A 27,544-nucleotide genomic window follows, 5' to 3' on the forward strand; every position below is an offset into this window, starting at 1 on the left:
TGGACTATTGGACCACCGATTTATTACGTTTGCAATCGCAACAAATAATCTGCTTAGATCCCATCCAAGGATCATCAAAAGCCGTGCTATAAATTCCCGGACAACCCAAAGATTCCTAGATGCCCTTCCAGATTCTCTCCACCTACCGAAGGACGTCGGAGTACAAAAATGAGTTAACCACCTAACTGAGGAACTCAATTTAACCTTGCGTAATACCCTAGATGCAGTCTGACCCCTAAAAACAAAAAAACATTTGTCATAAGAAATTAGCTCCCTGGTACAGAAAATACCTGAGCCCTGAAGCAAGCTTCCAGAAAATTGGAACGGAAATGGCGCTCCACCAAACTGGAATCTTCCAACTAGCTTGGAAAGACAGTACCGTACAATATCAATGAGCCCTCACTGCTGCTCGATCATCCTATTTTTCCAACTTAATTGAGGAGAATAAGAACAATCCAAAATGTATTTTTGATACTGTCGTAAAGCTAACTAAAAAGCATTCCCCAAGAGAGGATGGTTTTCACTTCAGCATTATTCCTTGTTAATAAAACAAACATGTATGCTTTCATTTTTGTAATACTTTTTGACAGAAACCGGCAAAGGTTTCAATATTGTCACATAATGGTTATTTCATGAACTTCTTTGACGAAAATATCATGATCATTAGAAAGTAAATTACAGACTCCTCTTTTAAATCTGCATATTTCTCCAAAGCTCAGTTGTCCTGAGTCTGCACAACACTGCCAGGACCTAGTATCAAGGGAGACATTCAAGTTTTTTAGTCCTATATCTCTTGACACTTTCATGAAAATAGTAATGGCCTCTAAACCCTCAAGCTGCATATTGGACCTTATTCCAACTAAACTACTGAAAGAGCTGCTTCCTGTGCTTGGCCTTCCTATGTTGAACATAATAAACAGCTCCCTATCCACTGGATGTGTACCAAACTCACTAAAAGTGGCAGTAATAAGGCCTCACTTGAAAAAGCCAAACCTTGACCCAGAAAATATAAAAACTATTGGCCTATATCGAATCTCCCATTCCTCTCCAAAATTTTTTTTAACTCACTGCCTTCCTGAAGACAAACAATGTATACGAAACACTTCAGTCTGTCCTCATGCTCCTAGACCTGAGTGCTGCTTTTGACACCATCGATCATGACATTCTTTTGGAGAGATTGGAAACCCAAATTGGTCTACACGGACAAGTTCTGGCCTGGTTTAGATCTTATCTGTCGGAAAGATGTAAGTTTCTCTGTGGATGTTTTGTCCTCTGACAAATCAACTGTAAGTTTCGATGTTCCTCAAGGTTCCGTTTTAGGACCACTTATTCTAGGTCCTAAGAAACAAAGAGATCTTCTGTTGGATCTGACAATTAATCTTAATGGTTGTACAGTCGCCTCAAATAAAACGGTGAAGGACCTCAGCGTTGCTCTGGACCCTGATCTTTCTTTTGACAAACATATTGAGACTATTTCAAGGACAGTTTTTTCCATCTTCGTAACATTGCAAAAATCTGAAACTTTCTGTCCAAAATTATGCAGAAAGGTTAATACATGCTTTTGTCACTTCTAGGTTAGACTACTACAATGCTCTACTTTCCGGCTACCTGGATAAAGCACTAAATAAACTTCAGTTAGTGCTAAACACGGCAGATAGAATCTTGAAATGTGATCATATTACTCCAGTGCTAGCCTCTACACTGGCTTCTTGTAAAGGCTAGGGCTGATTCAAAGTTTTTACTGCTAACCTATAAAGCATTACATGGGCTTGCTCCTACCTATCTCTCTGATTTGGTCCTGCTGTACATACCTTCACGTACACTACGGTCACAAGATGCAGGCCTCCTTATTGTCCCTAGAATTTCTAAGCAAACAGCTGGAGGCAGGGCTTTCTCCTATAAAACTCAATTTTTATGGAATGGTCTGCCTATCCATGTGAGAGACGCAGACTCGGCCTCAACCTTTAAGTCTTTATTGAAGACTCATCTCTTCAGTAGGTCCTATGATTGAGTGTAGTCTGGCCCAGGAGTGTGAAGGTGAACGGAAAGGCACTGGAGCAACAAACTGCCCATGCTGTCTCTGCCTGGTTGGTTCCCCTCTCTCAACCGGGATTCTTTGCCTCTAACCCTATTATGGGGGCTGAGTCACTGGCTTACTGGTGCTCTTCCATCCCGTCCCGTAGGAGTGGGTGCGTCACTTGAGCGGGTTGAGTTTCTGACGTGATCTTCCTGTCCGGGGCTGGCACCCCCCTCGGGTTCGTGCCGTGGGGGAGATCTTTGTGGGCTATACTCAGACTTGTCTCAGGATAGTAAGTTGGTGAATGACGATATCCCTCTGGTGGTGTGGGGGCTGTGCTCCCTCTAATTCTCTCTCACTCCCTCTCCCTCTCCTCCCTGAGGAACTGAGCCCTGGGACCATGCCTCAAGACTACCTGGCCTGATGACTCACTGCTGTCCCCAGTCCACCTGGTCATGCTGCTGCCCCAGTTTCAACTGTTCTGCCTGCGGCTATGGAACCCTGACCTGTTCACCGGACGTGCTACCTTGTCCCGGACCTGCTGTTTTCGACTCTCTCTACCGCACCTGCTGTCTCTAACTCTGAATGCTTGGCTATGAAAAGCCAACTGACATTTTTTCCTGAGGTACTGACCTGTTGCACCCTCTACAACCACTGTGATTATTATTATTATTTGACCCTGCTAGTCATCTATGAACTTTTTAACATCATGGCCATGTACTGTTATAATCTCAACCCGCACAGCCAGAAGAAGACTGGCCACCTCTCAGAGCCTGGTTCCTCTCTAGGTTTCTTCCTAGGTTCCTGCCTTTCTAGGGAGTTTTTCCTAGTCCCCGGGCTTCTACATCTGCATTGTTTGCTGTTTGAAATTTTAGGCTGGGTTTCTGTACAGCACTTTGTGACACTGGCTGATGTAAAAAGGGCTTTATAAATACCTTTGATTGATTGATAGTAAAATTGCAAAAATATGATCAATGGTTAATTCGAGAGAAGACAACCTCCACGTTATGACATTGGCCAGTATTGAAATCTGACATGTATGATAGACATTTACCTGATCTAAAAGTTGTATTCCTATTAATTTCCAGTGTAGTGACAGCAGTTTTATCGCAACATCACACCGGACAAATTTCTGCTGCTTGAACGGCAATAGTTCAGATACACATGAGAACATGAAATGACTCTGGGAATCGATAGAACATCGCTTAGAGATGCATAAAAACAATATAACATTCAAAATGGGTGAATCTTTCCTTTAAGAGATTGGTCGCCCGGGAGACCCGTTGTTGAAAAGGCTCTAATAAGGAAGCCACGGCAACAGCAGCAGTCAGAGGTTAACTCCTGTCTCTGAGGCAGTCCCTCTGCGCATACCATAACTTCAGTGTTCACTGATCACTGTTCAGTGTATGTGTGTGTGTGTGTGTTTGACTCTGAGTGCCTGCATGCGTATTTTCAGGGACTGCAATATACCAGGCCATAGAACGGGCCTAAAACAACAAAACATTTCCAATAAGACAACACACTTATCTTGGGTAGAGGGAACTTAACTTTTTGATTCAGTCAAAAATAAATAAACAATTCCAAGTAAAGATGAGAGCTAATTCAATTTTACTGAGAAGGGCAGGTTTAAACTATTTTCAAACCAGAGAAAAAAGCTGAGAAGTCAGGAGAGAAGAGGTAGGGAGAGGGGTCAGGAAAATGAATTAATACAGAGGTAGCCATGTCTGTAGGGAGAAGGGAGAGGAGAACATAGCCTGCCTGACATGTTCCAAATAAGAGACAGGCAGAGCAGAGCTCTCACTCAGGCTGACTTTGCTGTGCTGCCTTGCCATTAAGAACCAGACAGCTATCTGTCTGTCTGTCAGTCTGAACAGGGGTGGAAGCACCTGAGCTCTCAAAATGGACAGCTCATTGCGCAATTACAGATACTGTATACTGCAGCTAAGCACATCTCTAAGAGGTAATGGAAGGTTTAATAGGGTTGACAATAGTACTATTGTCCAGTTGATATGAATGAACGAGCCATTGTAATAACTCCAGCCCTGTTTGCACTCACATCCCTGTCATCCCGTATATGTCTTGAAAATGGCAGATTTGGTCACTGATAAGTGCCTCAATTGGAATGCAGTGGCTGTATAGTAACATACTCCAGAGGTCTGACTCCAGAGGTCATATAAAGTGCATTCGAAAAGTATTCAAACCCCTTGACCTTTTCAACATTTTGTTACATTACAGCCTTATTCCAAAATGGATAAAATTATTATTTTTTCCTCATCAATCTACATACAATACCCTATAATGACAGACCAAAAACAGTTTTTTCAGAAATGTTTGCAAATTTATAAAACAAATTAAAAACTGAAATGTTACATTTACATAAGTATTCAGTACTTTTACTCAATACTTTGTTGAAGCACCGTTGGCAGCGATTACAGCCTCAAGTCTTCTTAGGTATGACGCTACAAGCTTGGCACACCTATATTCGGGGAGTTTCTCCCATTCTTTTCTGCAGATCCATTCAAGCTCTGTCGGATTAATGGGGAGCGTCAAAGCACAGCTATTTTCAGGTCTCTCCAGAGATGTTTGATCGGGTTCAAGTCCGGGCTCTGGCTGGGCCACTCAAGGACATTGAGAGAATTGTCCCGAAGCCACTTCTACGATGTTTTGGCTTAGTGCTTATGGTCGTTGTCCTGTTGGAAGGTAAACCTTCACCACAGTCTGAGCGCTCTGGTACAGGTTTTCATCAAGGATCTCTCTGTACTTTGCTCTGTTCATATTTCCCTCGAACCTGACTAGTCTCCCTGCCCCTGCCCACTGAAAAACATCCCCACAGCATGATGCTGCCACCACCACTCTTCACCGTTGGGATGGTGCCTGGTTTCCTCAAGACGTGACGCTTGGCATTCAGGCTAAAGAGTTCAATCTTGGTTTCATCAGACCAAATAATCTTGTTTCTCATGGTCTGAGAGTCCTTTAGGTGGCTTTTGGCAAACTCCAAGCGGGCTGTCATGTGCCTTTTACTGAGGAGTGGCTTCCGTCTGGCCACTCTACCATAAAGGCCTGATTGGTGGAGTGCTGCAGAGATGGTTGTCCTTCTGGAAGGTCCTGCCATCTTCACAGAGGAACTCTGGAGCTCTGTCAGAGTGACCATCGGGTATTTTGGTCACCTCCCTGACCAAGGCCCCTCTCCCCCACAATTGCTCAGTTTGGCTGGGCGGCCAGCTCTAGGAAAAGTCTTGGTGGTTCAAAACTTCTCCCATTTAAAAATGGTGGACGCCTCTGTGTTCTTGGGGACCTTAAATGCTGCAGTAATGCTTTAGTACACTTCCCCAGATCTGTGCCTCGACACGGTCCTGTCTCAGAGCTCTGCGGTCAATTCCTTCGACCTCATGACTTGGTTTTTGCTCGGACATGCACTGTCAACTGTGGGACCTTATATAGACAGGTGTGTGCCTTTCCAAATCATGTCCAGTCAATTGAATTTACCAAAGTTGGACTCCAGTCAAGTTGTAGAAACATCTCAAGGATGATCAATGGAAACAGGATGCACCTGAGCTCAATTTTGAGTCAATTTTGAGTCTCATAGCAAAGGGTATGAATACTTGTGTAAATAAGGTATTTCCGTTTCAATATTGAATTTGCCAAAAAAAAAACTGTTTTCACTTTGTCATTATGGGGTATTGTGTGTAGATTGATGAGGGGAAACCATTTTTTTATACATTTTAGTATAAGGCTGTAATGTAACAAAATATGGAAAAAGTATACTGTACAGTGCCTTCAGAAATGATTCACACCCCTTTGACTTTTCCCACATTTTGCTGTTTGTGTTACAGCGTGAATTTAAAATGAATAAAATGTAGATTTTTTTGTCCCTGGCCTACACACAACCCCCCGTAATGTCAAAGTGGAATTGTGTTTTTATTTTTTTAGTTCTTTTTTATAAAAAATGAAAAACTGAGTCAATAAGTATTCAACCCCTTATGTCAAGCCTAAAGTTCAGGAGTAACATTTCCTTAGCAAGTCATATAATAAGTTGCATGCACTCACTCTGTGTGCAAAAATACTGTTTAACACGATTTTTAAACGACTGCCTCATCTCTGTACCCCACACATACAATTAATTATCTGTAAGGTCCCTCAGTCGAGAAGTGAATTTCAAACACAGATTCAACCACAAAGACCTGGGAGGTTTTCCAATGCCTCGAAAAGAAGGGCACCTATTGGAAGATGGGTAAAAAATAAGCTAACACTGAATATCCCTTTGAGCTTGGTAAAGTTATCAATTACACTTTGGATGATGTATCAGAGACTGAAAAACAGCATGCATATACTGTATTCTAGTCAAGTCATATCCCATTCAACTACTGCTATACATATACTCTTCTATCCTACATATTCTTCAGATATACTACATATTCTATCCATATACTGTCCATAATGTCTATACATCCCATCATATATATAACAGTGGAGAACAGCGTCAAACACATGGACACCATCTCTGTGGTGTATTTGATATCATTCCACTTATTACGCACCAGCCATTACCACAAACCTGTCCTCCGCAATTAAGGTGCCACCAACCTCCTGTGATATACAGTTGAAGTCGGAAGTTTACATACACTTAGGTTGGAGTCATTAAAACTTGTTTTTCAACCACTCCACAAATTTCTTGTTAACAAACTATAGTTTTGGCAAGTCGGTTAGGACATCTACTTTGTGCATGACACAAGTCATTTTTCCAACAATTGTTTACAGACAGATTATTTCACTTATAATTCACTGTATCACAATTCCAGTGGGTCAGAAGTTTACATACACTAAGTTGACTGTGCCTTTAAACAGCTTGGAAAATTCCAGAAAATGATGTCATGGCATTAGAAACTTCTGATAGGCTGATTGACATAATTTGAGTCAATTGGAGGTGAACCTGTGGATGTATTTCAAGGCCTACCTTCAAACTCAGTGCCTCTTTGCTTGACATCATGGGTAATTCAGAAGAAATCAGCCAAGACCTCATAAAAATAATTGTAGAACTCCGCAAGTCTGGTTCATCTTTGGGAGAAATGTCCAAACGCCTGAAGGTACCACGTTCATCTGTAGAAACATAGGACGCAAGTATAAACACCATAAACACATACCGCTCAGCAAGGAGACACGTTCTGTCTCCTAGAGATTAACGTACTTTGGTGCGAAAAGTGCAAATCAATCCCAGAACAACAGCAAAGGACCTTGTGAAGATGCTGGAGGAAACAGGTACAAAAGTATTTATATCCACAGTAAAACGAGTCCTGTATCGACATAACCTGAAAGGCCGCTCAGCAAGGAAGAAGCCACTGCTCCAAAACCGCCATAAGAAAAGCCAGACTACGGTTTGCAACTGCACATGGGGACAAAGATCGTACTTTTTTGAGAAATGTCCTCTGGTCTGATGAAACAAAAATAGAACTGTTTGGGCATAATGACCATTCTTATGTTTGGAGGAAAAAGGAGGAAGCTTGCAAGCCGAAGAACACCATCTCAACCGTGAAACACGGGGGTGGCAGCATCATGTTGTGGGGGTTCTTTGCTGCAGGAGGGACTGGTGCACTTCACAAAATAGATGGCATCATGAGGAGTGAAAATTATGTGGATATATTGAAGCAACGTTTCAAGACATCAGTCAGGAAGTTAACGCTTGGTTGCAAATGGATCTTCCAAATGAAAAATGACCCCAAGCATACTTCCAAAGTTGTGGCAAAATGGTATTGGTATTGGAGTGGCCATCACAAAGCCCTGACCTCAATCCTATAGAAAATTTGTGGGCAGAACTGAAAAAGCGTGCTCGAGCAAGGAGTCCTACAAACCTGACTCAGTTATACCAGCTCTGTCAGGAGGAATGGGCCAAAATTCACCCAACTTATTGTGGGAGGCTACCCAAAACATTTGACCCGAGTTAAACAATTTAAAGGCAATGCTACCAAATACTAATTGAGTGTATGTAAACTTCTGACCCACTGGGAATGTGATGAAAGCAATAAAAGCTGAAATAAATTATTCTCTGTACTATTTTTCTGACACTTCACATTCTTAAAATAAAGTGGTGATCCTAACTGACCCAAGACAGGGAATTTTTACTAGGATTAAATGTCAGGAATTGTGAAAAACTGATTTTCAATGTATTTGGCTAAGGTGTATGTAAACTTCCAACTTAAACTGTATATACAGTACCAGTCAACAGTTTGGACATAACTACTCATTCAAGGGTCTTTCTTTATGTTTACTATGTTCTACATGTTAGAATAATAGGGAAGACATCAAGACTATGAAATATCACATATGGAATCATGTAGTAAGCAAAAAAGTGTGAAACAAATCAAAATATATTTTAGATTTTAGATTCTTCAAAGTAGCCACACTTTGCCTTGATTACATTTTTGCACACTCTTGGCATTCTCTCAACCAGCTTCACCTGGAATACTTTTCCAACAGTCTTGAAGGAGTTCCGACATATGCTGAGCATTTGTTGGCTGCTTTTCCTTCACTCTGTGTTCCAACTAATCCCAAACCATCTCAATTGGTTAGAGGTCGGGTGATTGAGGAGGCCAGGTCATCTGATGCAGCACTCCATTACTCTCCTTCTTTGTCAAATTGCCCTTACACAGCCTGGATGTGTGTTTTGGGTCATTGTCCTGTTGAAAAATAAATGATAGTCCCATTAAGCACTTACCAGATGGGATGGCGTATCGCTGCAGAATGCTGTGGTAGCCATGCTGGCGAAGTGTGCCTTGAATTCTAAATAAATCACCAACAGTGTCACCAGCAAAGCACCCCCACACCATCACACCTCCTCCTCCATGCTTCACGGTGGGAATCACACATGCGAAGATCATCCGTTCACCTACTCTGCATCTCACAAAGACACGGCAGTTGGAACCAAAAATCTCAAATTTGGACTCATCAGACCAAAGGACAGATTTCCAAATCAAATCAAATCGTATTGGTCACATACACATATTTAGCAGATGTTTTTGCAGGTGTAGCGAAATGCTTGTGTTCCTAGCTCCAACGGTGCAGTATAATATCCAACAATTCACAACAATACACACAAATCTAAAAGTAAAATAATGGAATTAGGAAATATATAAATATTAGGACGAGTAATGTCGGAATGGCATTGACTAAAATACAGTAGAATAGAATACAGTATATACATATTGTCACGTTCGTCGTAAGGATGGGACCAAGGCGCAGCGGGAATGTGTAAACTCCTCTTCTTATTTATTGGGAAGAAACCGTGAACACAGAAAAACAAAATAACAAACAATGACGACGCCGCTAACAGTCCTGTAAGGCACAACACTATACCAGGAACAACTACCCACAAAAACCCATAGAAAAACACCCCTACTAAATAGGACCTTCAATTAGAGGCAACAAGGAACAGCTGCCTGCAATTGAAGGTCAACCCAATAAACTACACATAGAAATAGAAAAACTAGAACGAACATAGAAATATACTAACATAGAACATTAACCAAAAAAAAAACTGAAACACATAAAACAAACACCCCCTGCCACGCCCTGACCAAACTACAATAACAAACAACCCATTATACTGGTCAGGACATGACACATATGAAATAAATCTAGCAGTATGTAAACATTATTATCCTCCCTGGGCAAGGTGGGACGCGTGGCGTGAAATACAAATACCTCAAAAATGCTATAACTTCAATTTCTCAAACATATGACTATTTTACACCATTTTAAAGACAAGACTCTCGTTAATCTAACCACATTGTCCGATTTCAAAAAGGCTTTACAGTGAAAGCAAAACATTCGATTATGTCAGGAGAGTACCCTGCCAAAAATAATCACACAGCCATTTTCAAAGCAAGCATATATGTCACAAAAACCAAAACCACAGCTAAATGCAGCACTAACCTTTGATGATCTTCATCAGATGACACCCCTAGGACATTATGTTATACAATACATGCATGTTTTGTTCAATCAAGTTCATATTTATATAAAAAAAAAAGCTTTTTACATTAGCATGTGATGTTCAGAACTAGCATACCCGGTGAATTTACTAAATGACTCACGATTAACGTTTACAAAATACATAACAATTATTTTAAGAATTATAGATACAGAACTCCTTTATGCAATCGCGGTGTCAGATTTTAAAATAGCTTTTCGGCGAAAGCACATTTTGCAATATTCTGAGTACATAGCCCGGCCATCACGGCTAGCTAATTTGACACCCACCAAGTTTGGCCCTCACCAAACTCAGATTTACTATAAGAAAAATTGGATTACCTTTGCTGTTCTTCGTCAGAATGCACTCCCAGGACTTCTACTTCAACAACAAATGTTGTTTTGGTTCCAAATAATCCATAGTTATATTCAAATACCTCCGTTTTGTTCGTGCGTTCAGGTCAGTATCCGAAGGGTGACGCGCGAGCCATTTCATGACAAAAAAATTCAAAATATTCCATTACCGTACTTCGAAGCATGTCAAACGCCGTTTACAATCAATTTTTATGCAATTCGACTATGAAGGCCTGCTTCACGCAGTCTCCTCTGAACAGTTGATGTTGAGATGTATCTGTTACTTGAACTCCGTGAAGCATTTATTTGGGCTGCAATTTCTAATGAACTTATCCTCTGCAGCAGTGGTAACTCTAGGTCTTCCTTTCCTGTGGTTGTCCTCATGTGAGCCAGTTTCATCATAGCTCTTGATAGTTTTTGCAACTGCACTTGAAGAAACTTTAAAAGTTCTTGAAATTTCCGCGTTGACTGACGGGCCAAAGCTACTTGTGATTTGTGTTGGATTGTTGATGTTCATTCTAGTAATCCCTTTAATTTCTCTGCTAACCACTGAAAGCAGAAATATAGGACATGGATAGATTGAAACTGAAATCCCTTCTGGGCTGCATTCATTCTTCATTACAAGCTGACAATCAAACTCACAGCAGCCAGCCCTGCTAACAGGTGTCAGGAATCAACACAACGACGTCAATGTTCACCTCAACAGACTAAAATCATAAAAGCCTAATAAAACAATAACTGTTTAAAGTGCAATATATACACAAGCATGGTCTAATGCAAACAATATTGCTCTCCCACTCTCTCACACGCACAACCCCCCCTCCCCCCAGCACGCATGCGGGTGGAGGGGGGCATGGCTTCTGGGGGCCCCAAAAAGGGGTTGGAGCCCCTCTCCCCAGATAGCATATGGCAAACTGTGTAGAATAGCAGGAAATTAAATTAAAGAACGCTAAATTCTCTCAGCCTCATTGCAAAACATGTAGAATAGTAGTTATAAAACTGGACATTTTCCTCAACCAGTATAATGTGTTGAATTGCAGGAAATTAACTTCAAAACATTTTCTCTTTCTCTCATGGAAAAATGTGTTGAATAATAAGAAAAGCTCAGATACTGGGGGAACCGCAGAACTGCTGTACGCCACTGACGCATGCACACACATTAAACTGTTCTGAATCATCGGGTCAGATCTCACATGTATTGCCTCCATTCTGAACTCTCTCGACTAACATCCACGCCACACTGCTGTTTTCCATTTGGAGACTGCAACTCCTGCAGGGACTGGCCAAGCCAGGTGGCTGAGATCATATCGCACGCTGTAACTACAGACAGGACCGGAGGGAACTATCAAGACCCAACTCCTCTTTTTCATTCCCACCCATCACTTTAACATTGCATTTGGATAGAGTCACACTTAACACTTTGTGTGTGTGCCCTGACACGCTTTTCCTTTGAAATGTTTTCCTCAGAAACATCTACTGTATGTATCCAGGTCATGCTCCTCTGCACCATGACATCCATAGACAACTCTAAATGCAAAGGTGTCAGTCATTGAATTCTTCAAGACGTTCCATGTTTTTCATCTGCATAATTGGACCAAGTATCATGGCCCTGAAAGAAAGCTGACACAGAATCAAACAAAAACAAAACATGACAAGACATTTATTGGCTTCCATGTTTGTGATGAGACAGTTGTGTTCTCTAAGGTCAGCTATATTCATGTGTATAGACCTGTTCTCTACAGCAGAGGCATTGTGTCTTCCGGTTCAAAGTCCCTCTTTACGCTCAAGCTGGGCTTGTTATCTCAACTATAAATCCTGACAAGAGCGCCAATATGTCACTTTGAAACGGTAATGTAACACACAGCCTGCTGGACTGGGCATTCAGCCAGGTGGATGAGAGATGGAGAGAGAGAAGGCGGAAACTAGACAGACAGACAGTGAGAGACAACATGATAGACAGACAGTGTGGTAGACAGACAGACAGACAGGCCACATGAGCGCTTAGTGGTGGAGGAAGAAGAATGCTTTCTTTTATCCGACATTTAAGACTGAGGTTTTCATCCACACATATATAGAACGAGATCTAAACTCTGGTGAGAGGAAAGGAAATGTGCCTGTGGAGTGTGCTCCTCACTTCTATCATTCAATGCTGCTTCCTCCAGCTTGTAGCAAGTGTGGCTTGTGGAATGTTAATGGAATCATCAAAGGCCACAGATACTCCACAGAGACCAGATCCAGGGGATTCTGGAATGGCCCTAGCTGACAAGTGTGTTCCTCTTTAACCCCTAACCACTGCCCACTCAGCTCCACAAAAGAGAGTGTCTCCTATTGGCCCAAACCAGAGAGGGGGGCAACAGATGGCTGCATCCTCTGCCAAGTCCCCAACAACTGGATGTTGGAGGTTATACACAACTGACATACGCTGAGTATACCAAACATTATGGACACCTTGAGTTGCACCCCTCCTTCTGTCCTCAGAACAGCCTCAATTCGAAAGTGTTCCACATGGTTGCTGGTCCATGTTGACTCCAATGCTTCCCACAGTTGTGTCAAGTTGGCTAGATGTCCTTTTGGTGGTGGACCATTCTTTGATACACCTGTGAAAAACCCAGCAGCGTTGCAGTTCTTGACACAAACCGGTGCATCTGGCACCTACTACCATACCCCGTTCAATGGCACTTAAATGTTTTGTCTTACCCATTCACCCTCTGAATGGCACACATACACAATCCATGTCTCAATTGTCTCAAGTATTAAAAATGATTCTTTAACCTGTCTCCTCCACTTCATCTACACTGATTGAAGTGGATTTAACACGTGACATCAATAAGAGATGATAGCTTTCACCTGGATTTACCTGGTCAGTCTATGTAATGGACCAGGTGCTCTAAATGTTTTGTATACTCAGTTTATATAATGCAAATAATAGAGGATTTTCAACCAACACAGAAACCATCAAAACGCAAAATTGCAAAACAGATAGATATCACGTACGCATACACGCACACACACACACACACACACACACACACACACAAAGCTGACACGCTGACCCCTTGGGACAAATTGCATAAGAGGACGGTTTCCATGACAACTGTCTGTAGCATAGGCTATGTCACTTTCTCCAATTTCTGTTTCCTATACATACTGCGGCAATGGCAACAGCTTGTGCCTCTGCTGGATGTCTGAAGCGGACACTTGTAGTCGCACCTCCTACTCAGTTCTCACTTAGCAGGGGTAGCGGCCTGCTCTGCTCTGGGTTGGTGCATTCTGCTAATGATGATACTAATGCCTGGCCTGCAATACCATACCATGGTGATGTGTGGAGAACATAGAGCTGATGATGAGAAGACCTGGGGCCTTAAAACCCGACTCAGCAAGTCCCAAATTAAATGTCACTTTTTTTCTGGTATATTATATCTTGAAGTGTATAGACGAAAGATGAATTGGCCATTTGGATCACTTCAAAGTGATACACATGAAGGTTTTATGAATTATTGTTTACAAACTGCAGGTTAGGTTTCTCCAGGTGATCATGACGCATAGGCCTATTGATAATTTATCTTGCGCACATTCTATCTGTCCCTCTGATCCATCCAGGACTACTGATCCATCCAGGATTGCCCCCATCCAGGATTGCCCCCCATCTATCATCAGAGTTCGTATTGTTAGGTGACCTAAACTGGGACATGCTTAACACCCCGGCCGTCCTACAATCTAAGCTAGATGCCCTCAATCTCACACAAATTATCAAGGAACCTACCAGGTACAACCCTAAATCCGTAACCATGGGCACCCTCTTAGATATCATCCTGACCATCTTGCCCTCTAAATACACCTCTGCTATCTTCAACCAGGATCTCAGCGATCACTGCCTCATTGCCTGCGTGCGTAATGGGTCCGCGGTCAAACGACCACCCCTCATCACAGTCAAAAGCTCCCTAAAACACTTCAGCGAGCAGGCCTTTCTAATCAACCTGGCCCGGGTATCCTGGAAGGATATTGACCTCGTCCCATCAGTAGAGGATGCCTGGTTGCTCTTTAAAAGTGCTTTCCTCACCATCTTAAATAAGCATGCCCCCATTCAAAAAAATGTAGAACTAAGAACCGATATAGCCCTTGGTTCACCCCATACTTGACTGCCCTTGACCAGCACAAAAACATCCTGTGGCGTTCTGTATTAGCATCGAAAAGCCCCCCCGATATGCAACTTTTCAAGGAAGTCAGGAACCAACATACTCAGTTATTAAAGCTAAGGATAGCTTTTTCAAACATAAATTTGCATCCTGTAGCACTAATTCCAAAAAGTTTTGGGACACTGTAAAGTCCATGGAGAATAAGATCACCTCCTCCCAGCTGCCCACTGCACTGAGGCTAGGAAACACTGTCACCACCGATAAATCTATGATAATCGATCATTTCAATAAGCATTTTCCTACGGCTGGCCATGCTTTCCACTTGGCTACCCCTACCCCGGCCAACAGCTTAGCACCCCTCACAGCAACTTGCCCAAGCCTCCCCATTTCTCCTTCACCCAAATCCAGATAGCCGATGTTCTAAAAGAGCTGCAAAATCTGGATCCCTACAAATCAGCTGGGCTAGACAATCTGGACCCTCTCTTTCTAAAATTATCCGCCAAAATTGTTGCAACCCCTATTACTAGCCTGTTCAACCTCTCTTTCGTATCGTCTGAAATCCCCAAAGATTGAAAAGCTGCTGCGGTCATCCCCCTCTTCAAAGGGGGAGACACTCTTGACCCAAACTGTTATAGACCTATATCCATCCTGCCCTGCCTTTCTAAAATCTTCGAAAGCCAAGTAAACAAACAGATCAGCGACCATTTTGAATCCCACTGTACCTTCTCCACTATGCAATCTGGCTTCCGAGCTGGTCATGGGTGCACCTCAACTGCGCTCAAGGTCCTAAACGATATCATAACCGCTATCAATAAAAGACAGTATTGTGCAGCCGTCTTCATCGACCTGGCCAAGGCTTTCGACTCTGTCAATCACCGCATTCTTATCAGCAGACTCAATAGCCTTGGCTTCTCAAATCACTGCCTCACCTGGTTCACCAACTACTTCTCAGATAGAGTTTAGTGTGTCAAATCGGAGGGCCTGTTGTCTGGACCTCTGGCAGTCTCTATGGGGGTGCCACAGGGTTCAATTCTCGGGCCTACTGTTTTCTCTGTATATATCAATGATGTCGCTCTTGCTGCTGGTGATTCTCTCATCCACCTCTACGCAGATGACACCATTCTGTATACATCTGGCACATCTTTGGACACTGTGTTAACAAACCTCCAGACGAGCTTCAATTCCATACAACACTCCTTCCTTGGCCTCCAACTGCTTTAAATGCTAGTAAAACTAAATGCATGCTCTTCAACCGATTGCTGCCTGCAATCGCCCGACCGACTAGCATCACTACTCTAGACGGTTCTGACTTAAAATATGTGGACAACTACAAATACCTAGGTGTCTGGTTAGACTATAAACTCTCCTTCCAGACTCACATTAAGCATCTCCAATTCAAAGTTAAATCTAGAATTGGCTTCCTTTTTCGCAACAAAGCCTCCTTCAGTCATGCTGCCAAATATACCCATGTAAAACGGACTATCCTACCGATCCTTGACTTTGGCGATGTAATTTACAAAATAGCCTCCAACACTCTACTCAGTAAATTGGATGCAGTCTATCACAGTGCCATCAGTTTTGTCACCAAAGCCCCATATACTACCCACCACTGCGACCTGTATGCTCTCGTTGGCTGGCCCTCACTACATATTTGTCGCCAAATCCACTGGCTCCAGGTCATCTATAAGTCTTTGCTAGGTAAAGCCCCGCCTTATCTCAGCTCACTGGTCACCATAGCAACTCCCACCCGTGGCACGCGCTCCAGCAGGTAAATTTCACTGGTCATTCCCAAAGCCAACACTTCCTTTGGCCGCCTTTCCTTCCAGTTCTCTGCTGCCAGTGACTGGAACGAATTGCAGTCCTTTATCTCCCTCTCTAACTTTAAGCATCAGCTGTCAGAGCAGCTTACCGATCACTGTACATGTACACAGCCAATCTGTAAATAGCACACCCAACTACCTCATTCCCATATTGTTATTTATCCTCTTGCTCTTTTGCACCCCAGTATCTCTACTTGCACATCATCATCTGGACATCTATCACTCCAGTGTTAATGCTAAATTGTAAATATTTCGCCTCTATGGCCTATTTATTGCCTTACCTCCCTAATGTTCTACATTTGCACACACTGGACATAGATTTTTCTATTGTGTTACTGACTGTACTTTTGTTTATGTGTAACTTTGTGTTGTTGTTTTTGTCGCACTACTTTGCTTTATCTTGGCCAGGTCGCAGTTGTAAATGAGAACTTGTTCTCAACTGACCTACCTGGTTAAATAAAGGTGAAATCAAAAAAATAAAAACATAAATAAAACAGCAATACATCAACAATATATATCTAGCTATATCCTCTCAATACAAACGAGACACATAAATGAGAGTTGAGTGATACAGAATAAACATGTAATTTAGCTGACAAATAAATATGGTAAAGGTTAATAATATTGGCTCCTGGCTGTCAGTCCGTCTGTACGTCTGCCTGTCTGTGCGACAGTTGACGATAGGCCGGGGCACAGATTTGAAAACACTGGTGGGTTTGTCGTTACAAAATTGCATTGATGTTGCTAGCTTGAGCTTCTGAATGAAAACTGGAATTGTGGGCGATTTTCATTCAGCAAGGGATTGAGAATATTTTCCTAATGCAACACTTGCTAGTTGGACCATATTTCAGACTTCTCACCATGACCAATGCCAGCAGCATGCTGGACACTATGGATAATAATCACGAAAGCCCGCTCGGTCTACTGGTAAACTAATTTAGCTGGCTCACAAACAGATAGATCCACACACGCATTGCTTGCAAATCTGCATAGCCTACCAGTGGGTGATTAACCTATAGCCAAACAAACTTTCATGCACTTGCAAACTTTGCTGGAGTTGCTAGCTGGCTGAGTGTTTTCATTTAGGATGTGCAGTTTACTATCGCAACTTTTTGATGGTTAATTTATTCAACCCTATAGTTGCTGAGGATCAACTTTTCCAGGCAAGTGTTTGCACTGCAAGAGATCAAGCAGATAACGACGCTACTGTTGCACCACAGTAGGTGGCCTATATTGTTCAACTTGTCTATGTAATTTAGAATTACATCTTAGTTCTGTAATGTTCATAGCCGACTCCACTTGTAAATTGTAATTCTTATGCAGTAGAGTAACCTACACTGAACAAAAATATCAACGCAACATATAAAGTGTTAGTCCCATGTTTCAATAATAAATCCCTAAAATGTTCCATATGTACAAAAAGCATATTTCTCTCAAATGTTGTGCATAAATGTGTTTACATCCCTGTTAGAGAGCATTTCTTTTTTGCCAAGATAATCCATCCCCCGACAGGTGTGGCATATCAAGAAGTTGATTAAACAGCATGATCATTACACAGGTGCACCTTGTGCTGGGGACAGTAAAAGGCCACTGTAAAATGGACAGTTTTGTCACACAACACAATGCCACAGATGTCTCAAGTTTTGAGGGAGTGTCCAATTGGCATGCTCTGCAGAAATGTCCACCAGAGCTGTTGCCAGAGAATTGAATGTTCATTTCTCTACCATAATGTCACAACCGTCGTCAAGAATGGACCAAGGCGCAGCGGGAATGTGGATACTCATAGTTTCTTTTAATAAACTTAAGTAAAGCATCCACAGGCAAAACAATAAACAAATACTCACGACGGCAACAGTGTAGCAGGCTCACAAACGCAGTGCTCACAAACAACTACCCACAACCCCAAAAAAAAACACACACTCCTATATAGGACTCCCAATTATTGGCAACTCAACACACCTGCCTTCAATTGGGAGTCCAATCACCCACACAACATTTAACAAACACAAACCCCCTGCCACATCCTGACCAAGACTAACACAATTACGTGACACATAAGCCGCCTCCAACATCGTTTTAGAGAATTTGGCAGTACATCTAACCAGCCTCACAACTGCAGACCACATGTATGGTGTTGTGTTTCTAAAAACCTGTTTTTGCTTTGTAATTATGGGGTATTGTGCGTAGATTGATGAGGAAAAAAACAATTTCATACGTTTTATAATAAGGCTGTAACATATAACAAAATGCGGAAAAAGTCAAGGGGTCTGAATACTTTCCGAGAGACTGTATGGATTAAATAGAGAACCTACACTAGTCTGTCACAACACAGACAGCACTCTGTATGGACATGCTCTGGTGCTATGTGCTCCAAGCAGAGAAATGTAACACTCCTCACAGAGAGGAAAGAGTAATACAAGTCACTCACAGTCACAGACAGAAACTCACCAATGAGACTGTCCATGTTTGAATACTGGTCTTTCTCTTGACAGTTGTTTTCTGACACTATAATCTGGACTTGTTTATTGGACAGTTCTGATCATAACACTGCAAGTGTGATTTGTCCAGATGACATGGGGGGTAAAGAGAGAAAAACACAGTGGTGTGTTTTTAACAAATGGTTTAATTTATTGCTAATTCTAAATTCAGACTTGTCTGAAACCCACCTTGAGAGAATAATATTCTGCAATGAGTTGTCTGTGTATCTTTAAGACGGGTGGGGGCTTTGGCTAAACTATTTCATGTCATCATTAAGAGATGTGGTTTTATTCCAGCTGGGTGGGAGGGAAAGAGGAGTGGATAAAGTAGCTGTCTGGGATATGAAGCGTAAGCCTCCAGGGAATTACAGCTCCACTGGGCCTCGCTCCCTCCCTCAGCACAGAGACCTGCATACTGAATACTGCCACCCTGCCTGCCGGAGGCCAACCAGCATGCCAAGCAGGGAAAGAGAAGTTTAATATGAGATTACGTATGATGCTTTTGTTTTTTACAGTCCTATATTTTCATGCAGACAATTATGAATAACATCTGCCTACATGAAAAAAAAACGTCAGTCCTTCTGTGCAGAGATACACAACCCCAACAATGTGCCAGAGGTTCAACTCTCCAACCTCTCCTGTCTTTTGGATGACATAAACCTAGCCACCTTAATTACTATGGGATTGCCACTTTGTCTATCATCTCTACCTAATAAAGCTCTACAGGTGCAATATCAGTGTAACAACTATACATGAGGGGTACATATATCAACAGTGCAGCGCTTACCAGGCCATCACAGTTGCTGATAGCGACGGATGTGCCCCTGACGTTGGTGACCTCTCCTACATAAAAGCAGTCGCTGTCCCGTAGAGGCTCATAGGTGGTCTGGCTGCCCTCCTCGTGCCACTCCACCTTAGCTCCGGGGGCCACCAGCCTGGAGTTGAGGTGCAGGCGCAGGTGGAGCTCCTGGCCGAACACAGTGACGTTGTAGAAGAGTGTCTCCCTGTGCCTGGCTGTACCCTCTCCCTCCTCCAGGTCTCCATGGCTGGAGTCTGAGGCGGCTGCAGCCTCTCTTCTCCAGCGTCTGTGGGCCTGCTGGTGCTGGCTGTCCAGTTGAGGTGCAGAGACAGCACCTGAGAGGAACCGGCCCTCTGAATCAGTGTTCACAGGCTTAACAACGCCATACTCCCTCAGGACATGCTGCAGAGACTCTGTATACACAGGGAGAGACAGAACCACACACTGATCAATACACACATCATCATGCACAGGAGCACAGATGCACGCAAACAGAGTCCCCCCATACACACACATGCACAGGCACATGCATGTGTGTGTGTGTGTCTATAGTATCGATAGCACAGTGGAGGCTGGTGAGAGGAGCTATAGGAGGACAGGCTCATTGTAATGGCTGAAGTGGAATAGCGTCAAACATGTGGTTTCCATATGTTCGCTGTGTTTGATATGTTCCATAAATCCCATTCCAGCCATTACAATGAGCCTATCCTCCTATAGCTCCTCCCACCAGCATCAACTGCTCTAGCATAGGTCAAAAGTTATGCTGGGTCTAACTTTATAAACACATTATATCATAAAATGTGAATCTATCGCTGACACATTTTACAACCACAACTGACTTTGGTATATTTCCTACCTTATCAATAAACCACAAGCAATAATGAGCATTGACAAATAGGCCTATCAACAACAACAACAACAACAAAAACGTCGTTGTGCCCCTGTGTTCACGCCCGTTCGCGCGCAGATGAGCACGCTCGGCTCGTCCAAGTTCAGGGCAAACACATCAATTTATATGCATGACTGCATCTATTGTCTACTTGAGAGTTGCGACAGTTTTGGTTGGAAGCTGTGACCCAGCACGCATACAAGCACATGTCAAGACCGGGTGATGATTGATGCTGTCAACTAGGAAGAATAACTGAGGTCGATATTCACGAAATCAGGTAATTACAAATGTCAAATCAAATTGAAGCGTAAAGTTGAATTTCATTCCAACCATTTATTGTACTAGTCAAATGCAATGGCTTATTTGGAGACGGTCGTTGTTAGGTTAACTTAAGCTATAACTGCTATAAAAACTTCAACAATAAATTTGCTAATTCATACAACCATATATATAACGAATTTCAATCAATAGTGCATGATCTATGTTCCATTGGAATGTTCTTCAGATGCTGAAATTGAGCGCACGTAAACTGTGTTTGAATGAAAAAGAAATGTGGAAAAAGTTGGTCTTATGCAAAAGAAAGGGAAACATACTGAGACACTGCAAAAAAAATAAAAATACCATAGGTACTCAACGATATTTCTGTTGTGTAAAATGTTATTGAACTTGTATAGGCTACGACATAACCTGTGTGAATTTGACATGCTCCAAGATCGTATCGTGATCAGATCATTTTCGCAAGGGTGGTAGCCTACCTAGGTTATAGCCTAAGCTTTACAAAATTGTATAAAACCATAAATCACACATACCTATGCCATTGGAGATATAAAGTCCATTCGCGTGAATTAAATGCAATAAAATAATAAAGAATGCAAATCCAGGCGTAACATCCATTGCAGGTATGAAGAAAAAGACCGCACATCAGAGAGGCGGACTTTGAGATTCTGGATAATGTGATCTACCAGCCCCGAACCTCCTCTGGAACAGATCGCAAAGTGCTCTCTCTCTCTCTCTCTCTCTCTCTCTCTCTCTCTCTCTCTCTCTCTCTCTCTCTCTCTCTCTCTCTCTCTCTCTCTCTCTCTCTCTCTCTCTCTCTCTCTCTCCACACACACACACAACGTAATAAAGTAATGTGTAGAAATTAAGCCAACTTGGTCTTTGACAGTGTTCACACGGTGACAGCTGAATATCATCCACTCTCTCAATAGCTATTATATCATGTAACATTATCACTTACAGGGAACAGTGATAACGACATAGCGCACATATTTGGCCACTTTAAATCGATAACGAACTTTACAAATGGTTATAAGACATATCGGTGTGGGAACCAAGACTGTCCATCACCCTCTGACCTTGAATTTCCATTGTTCTATGGAGCCTTGCATAATGATAATAATAATAATAATAATAATAATAATAATAATAATAATGAATGCCATTTAACAGACACATTTTTTCCAAAGCTACTTAGTCATGATGTGCCTACATGACCACCAATCGAAAAAAGATCTTGGTGTTGCAAGTGCCATGCTCCACCCCCCCTCCCCCCATATATATTTCAAGTTGAGTTGAAAATAGCTCTTTATTGCAATATTATGGTGTATGACTTTTTCCTTTGTATCTGAATTAATTAAATTATACACAGTGACAGCAATCAACATACTGTAGAATTGCTAAAATCCCACAAAAAGATGTGCCATCCTAAAGAAGCAAAAAAAAGCTATCATAATCTTGTGCCTCTTCTGCTGCCCTCACTTCCTGCAGGTATTTTAGCTATGGCTTCTATCATTTACTGAGCATTTGAGTCCGGCAGCTGTCGAAACATGTATTCAAGACATTACCTAGATCCCTCAACCACGCTTCAAATATGCGACGTCTCACCAAAGCACATAACCCATCTCTTTTTATTACATGCCAGGTCTGCATGTGAAGATGTGGCCACTGCAGCCTTTAAAATATGTATTCCATGCCTTATCAATCTCCATCGTGTTATGTGCATGGTAAAATAGGACTGTGTGGTACGTTCACCCCTGTTAATAAGCAATTGAATTGATTGCATATTACGCTGTGTATTACACAGACAAGTTGATTGATGGTATTTGTAGCCATATTAGCAGGGACATACAGGAACTGCCAAAATAAAGGAAATGCTTGAGTGAATGAGGGATACAAAGTATATTGAAAGCAGGTGCTTGAGTTAATTAAGCAATCTCATCATGCTTAGGGTCCTGTATAAAAATGCCCAATTGCACATTATTTTGGCTACCATGGCTAGAAGAAGATGTCTCAGTGACTTTGAAAGAGGGGTCTCAATGGAGTATAGGGGATTTAAAGGGTGTGTGTGTGTGTGTGTGTGTGTGTGTGTGTGTGTGTGTGTGTGTGTGTGTGTGTGTGTGTGTGTGTGTGTGTGTGTGTGTGTGTGTGTGTGTGTGTGTGTGTGTCTGTGTGTGTGTGTTTCTCATTCACCAGATCTCAACCCAATTGAAACCTTATTGGACATTTTGGAGCGACGACTGAGACAGTATTTTCCACAACCATCAACAAATCACCAAATTATCTTATTTCTCGTGGAAGAATTGTGTCTAATCCCTCCAATAGAGTTCCAGACACTTGTAGTATCCAAGGCCATTTAAGCTGTTCTGGTGGCTCAAAACCCTATTAAGACACTTTATGTTGGTGTTTCCTTTATTTTGGGTTGGCTGACAAAGTCCTAAAAATGATGAGGCAGAAGGCCGTGTGGTGTTACGATTCTGAATGGTTAGATAGCTAGCAACAATGACAAGAATCTGCCATGTGGGGAATCTTAGGTGGCTAGTTTCAGCTTGTTGTATCTTGTTATCGTATCTTGTATCTTGTTATTTTGACTCACGCAATGGCTATGCTAATATAGCACAAAATTTGCTAGCTAGCTAAGCAACAACTGTAGTGATGTATTTGAGAGACAACAAGTGCTCATTGTGCAAAAGTATTTATGTAGAGACTAAATATAGTTTACATGTTGTCAAAGATCTAAGCCAGGGCCAGCTCTAGCCCATTTTGCCATGACTTACATTATGCCATGATATCTGAGTAAGAAAGGAAAGGAAAAGGGGGATACCTAGTCAATTGTACAACTGAATGCATTTAACTGAAATGTGTCTTCCGCATTTAACCCAATCCCTCTGAATCAGAGTGACTAACAAAATCAAATGGGGGCCCCCTGGAGGTCAGGGCCCCTGGGCACATGCCCTGTGTGACCAGTCGGTATTCGGCCAGGATTACTACTAATTTAGATAGCTGGCAAGACTAATTTACAATCTAAAAATTGTTAGCTCTGTTGGGTATCTCTGTTGGGCCTGGTCTTTCGTTCTCAGGTTTAAGTCTCTGATTGTCCACAAGATGTCACAATGTCCTTCTCTCTTAGGTGTCTGTTTACTTGTACTTGTTCTGTAAGAGGCTCCTTTGTCTTCTTCAACCTCGTGTTGCGTTTTGGGGTCGTGACTAATTGTAGACCTCGGCTGCAGCGCGTGGTCATCCGAGTCTGGTATGTTAATTCTTAACTCAAATGCTTTATACCTTCGGGTAGAAAGGGGCATTTCCGTCTTGCTGGCACACTCTCTGGGATCCCTGGGGCGTAGCTAGTTACGAGGCAAGGTATCACAATATACTATGATCTTGTTAGACATCGTCACAGAAACATTCTCTTTAATCTGGATATTTTCGAAACAACATAAAGTATGTAAACATCATATACACATTACGAAAACTCTTCAAGTTACAATGTTTTCATCATAACGTCTTCATTTAACTTTTAATGACGTCACAAAATAGACATTCATCTTCCACATTCCATCTCTTATCATTGCCAGCATTCGGAGGATGAAATATAGTGTCCCCGTGTCCATTGTTTGATGTTCTAGTTTTGGGCTGTTAGCTGTTTCATAGGGCACAAAGACATTCCAGTCACCCATGCTAGAGCAGAAATCGTCTGCTGCCTTAGAATTTACGATGGGCGTGAGGTGTCATAACCCCCCCCCCAGCCCCCTCTGGGGAAGAGAGGGAGTTCTGTAATGCTGATACACTGTAACCTGATCCTTTGGATCCTCACAGGATAGTCATGACACTGTTTTAGCAGGATCAGATGGTGACAGGTATCCCTGCAGGGTCAGACAGCCAGGGAAGACCAGTCTAAGAAGCTTCAAAGATTTTAAGGCAGTGTGACAAACCTATAAAGTTGATTTCCAAACTGTATCAAGGGTTGTAGTGGCTTTTCCCGATGACACAAAACATGTAAAACAAAAATGTGAGGAAGACCTGGGCGAAGCTATTGATGATGATGAATTAATACAGATACAGTTGAAGTCGGAAGTTTACATACACCTTAGCCAAATATATTTAAACTCAGTTTTTCACAATTCATGAACTTAATCTTAGTAACAATTCCCTGTCTTAAGTCAGTTAAGATCACCACTTTATTTTAAGAATATGAAATGTCAGAATAATAGTACAGAGGATGATTTATTTAAGCTTTTATTTATTTTATCACATTCCCAGTGGGTCAGAAGTTTACATACACTCAATTAGTATTTGGTAGCATTACCTTTAAATTGTTTAACTTGGGTCAAACATTTCGGATAGCCTTCCACAAGCTTCCCACAGTAACTTGGTGAATTCTGTACCATTTCTCCTGACGGAGCTGGTGTAACTGAGTCAGGTTTGTAGGCCTCCTTGCTCGCACACGCTTTTTCAGCTCTGCCCACAAATGTTCTATAGGATTGAGGTCAGGGCTTTGTGATGGCCACTCCAATACCTTGACTTTGCTGTCCTTAAGCCATTTTGCCACAACTTTGTAAGTATGCTTGGGGTCATTGTCCATTTGGAAGACCCATTTGCGAGTAAGTTTCAACATCCTGACGGATGTCTTGAGATGTTGCTTCAATATATCCACATAATTATCCTTCCTCATGATGCCATCTATTTTGTGAAGTGCACCCGTCCCTCCTGCAGCAAAGCACCCCCACAACATGATGCTGCCACCCCCGTGCTTCACTAACTTTATACCAGTTAAACTGAATATCATGCACTCAGAAAAGTAATTATTCTTCTGGAGGTGTAAAACACAAAAGGGGACATATTTGCAAATGTTATGGTTTTGTGAAGGCTGGCTTAATTCTGGCAAATAGTATGTTCTTTAATCTCAGCATGTCTACAGATTCTCCCTGTTTTTGTTTGCTTGGAAATGTTGATAATGGAGACTGTTATCAGAAGAAACTGTGTAATCTAGCATTCATAGCGGCTAAGAAATGCTTTGCATTAATTGGAAGGTTTGTTATCCTCCCACAATGTCATAATGGATGGCAGAAATGTCAAGTTATGTATCACTATATTTGATTTATTACCAGACTAAGGTTATGCTGTGCAACTTTCATAAGATCTGGATTCCTTATATGGAATACTGTATGACAAAAGGAGTCTATATTGAAAACATGCCCACGTCAGGAGAGATACCTATTTACTGTAGGCAATCCCTAGCTGCTGGGCTGCTCAGTCCTGGCCCTGGGGTTCTGACATACTGTTGGTTGTCACTCTGGCCTAACACACCTGAAACCAATAATGAATGTTTCACTAAGATCTTAAAGCTGAATGGGGTGTGTTGGGTTGGGGAGCTGCAGGGCCGTGGACCCCTTTGAGCAGGACGGGGTGACACAGCTATATTGTGTGCAAGTAAAAAGAGCTCTACAGTACTATTAGGCCTATGATATGAATTATATGGAGGATATACTGTTTCTGTGTGTTAATGTGTAGGAGGTGTATGTGTGTTTTTATTAAACGTTGGTTTTCCAAACCTTTCCATTGAGACATAAAAAAAGATTGGAAGGAAGTTGTGTTGGGAGGAGACAATCAAAGACAATCAAAATCAAAGACAATCAAAAGTTAAATCTTTGTACTTTATTTGTAAGTGTTGTTCATTTGTTAGGCTATTGGTTAATATTGATTATTGAATTATCATTAATATAGTTAAGTCTTATCAATCATTTAAATATATTTAATAATGGTCTCTTTCCTAGCTTGATGACCGTGGGCATTTTTGCTCCCTTTTTGTAGTTCTAAATAGAGACGGCTAAAAGGGCCATAGGTCATATTAGATTGTGTAGATATTCGGGAAATTAGCTTTAGATGCCCCCAAAAAAGAGTGGACCCTCTGACCCCCCACTTCTAAAACCAAAGTTGCGCCCCTGATAATTAGATACATTTAGCTTCTCTTTTCTCCTTATACATACAGCACCAGTCAAAGGTTTGTAAACACCTACTCATTCAAGGGTTTTTCTTTATTTTTACTATTTCCTACGTTGTAGAATAATAGTGAAGACATCAACACTATGAAATGACACATATGAAATCATGTAGTAATGAAAAAAGTGTTAAACAAATCAAAATAGATTTTAGATTTTAGATTCTTCAAAGTAGCCACCTTTTGCCTTGATGAGAGCGTTGCACACTCTTGGCATTCTCTCAACCAGCTTCATGAGGTAGCCACCTGCAATGCATTTCTATTAACAGGTGTGCCTTAATAAAAGTTAATTTGTGGAATTTATTTTCTTCTTAATGCGTTGTTTGAGCAAGTCAGTTGTGTTGTGACAAGGTAGGGATGGTATACAGAAGATAGCCCTATTTAGTAAAAGACCAAGTCCATAATATGGCAAGAACAGCTCAAATAAGCAAAGAGAAACAACAGTCCATCATTACTTTAAGACATGAAGCTCAGTCAATACGGAAAATGTCAAGAACTTTGAAAGTTTCTTCAAGTGCAGTCGCAAAAACCATCAAGCGCTATGATGAAACTGGCTCTCATAAGGACCACCACAGGAAAGGAAGAAATTGCAGAAATTGCAGCCCAAATAAATGCATCACAGAGTTCAAGTAACAGACACATCTCAACATCAACTGTTTAGAGGAGACTGCGTGAATCAGGCCTTTATGGTCAAATTGTTGCGAAGAAACCACTACTAAAGGACAGCAATAAGGAGAAGGCTGTGTAAGGCTATGTAAGGGTTATTTGACCAAGAAGGAGAGTGATGGGGTGCTGCATCAGATGACGTGGCCTCCA

The 27,544-nt window shown here is 41.8% G+C and overlaps 1 protein-coding gene across 1 annotated transcript in view; it reads right to left on the reverse strand.

Moving 5' to 3' along the window:
- adamts2a (ADAM metallopeptidase with thrombospondin type 1 motif, 2a) overlaps positions 1-21,435 on the reverse strand; it is a 67,864-nt gene extending 46,429 nt beyond the window's left edge. Inside the window, exons 1-2 of the mRNA XM_014195930.2 lie at positions 21,264-21,435; positions 19,554-19,978 (exon numbers count right to left, since the gene is read on the reverse strand). Of these exons, the coding sequence (XP_014051405.2) occupies positions 19,554-19,978; positions 21,264-21,348 (510 nt within the window). The 5' untranslated portion in view covers positions 21,349-21,435. The remainder of the gene's footprint in view (positions 1-19,553; positions 19,979-21,263) is intronic.
- Between the last annotated feature and the right edge of the window lie 6,109 nt (positions 21,436-27,544).

This window comes from Salmo salar, chromosome ssa04 (genome assembly GCF_905237065.1).
Source record: "Salmo salar chromosome ssa04, Ssal_v3.1, whole genome shotgun sequence".
Taxonomy (NCBI): domain Eukaryota; kingdom Metazoa; phylum Chordata; class Actinopteri; order Salmoniformes; family Salmonidae; genus Salmo; species Salmo salar.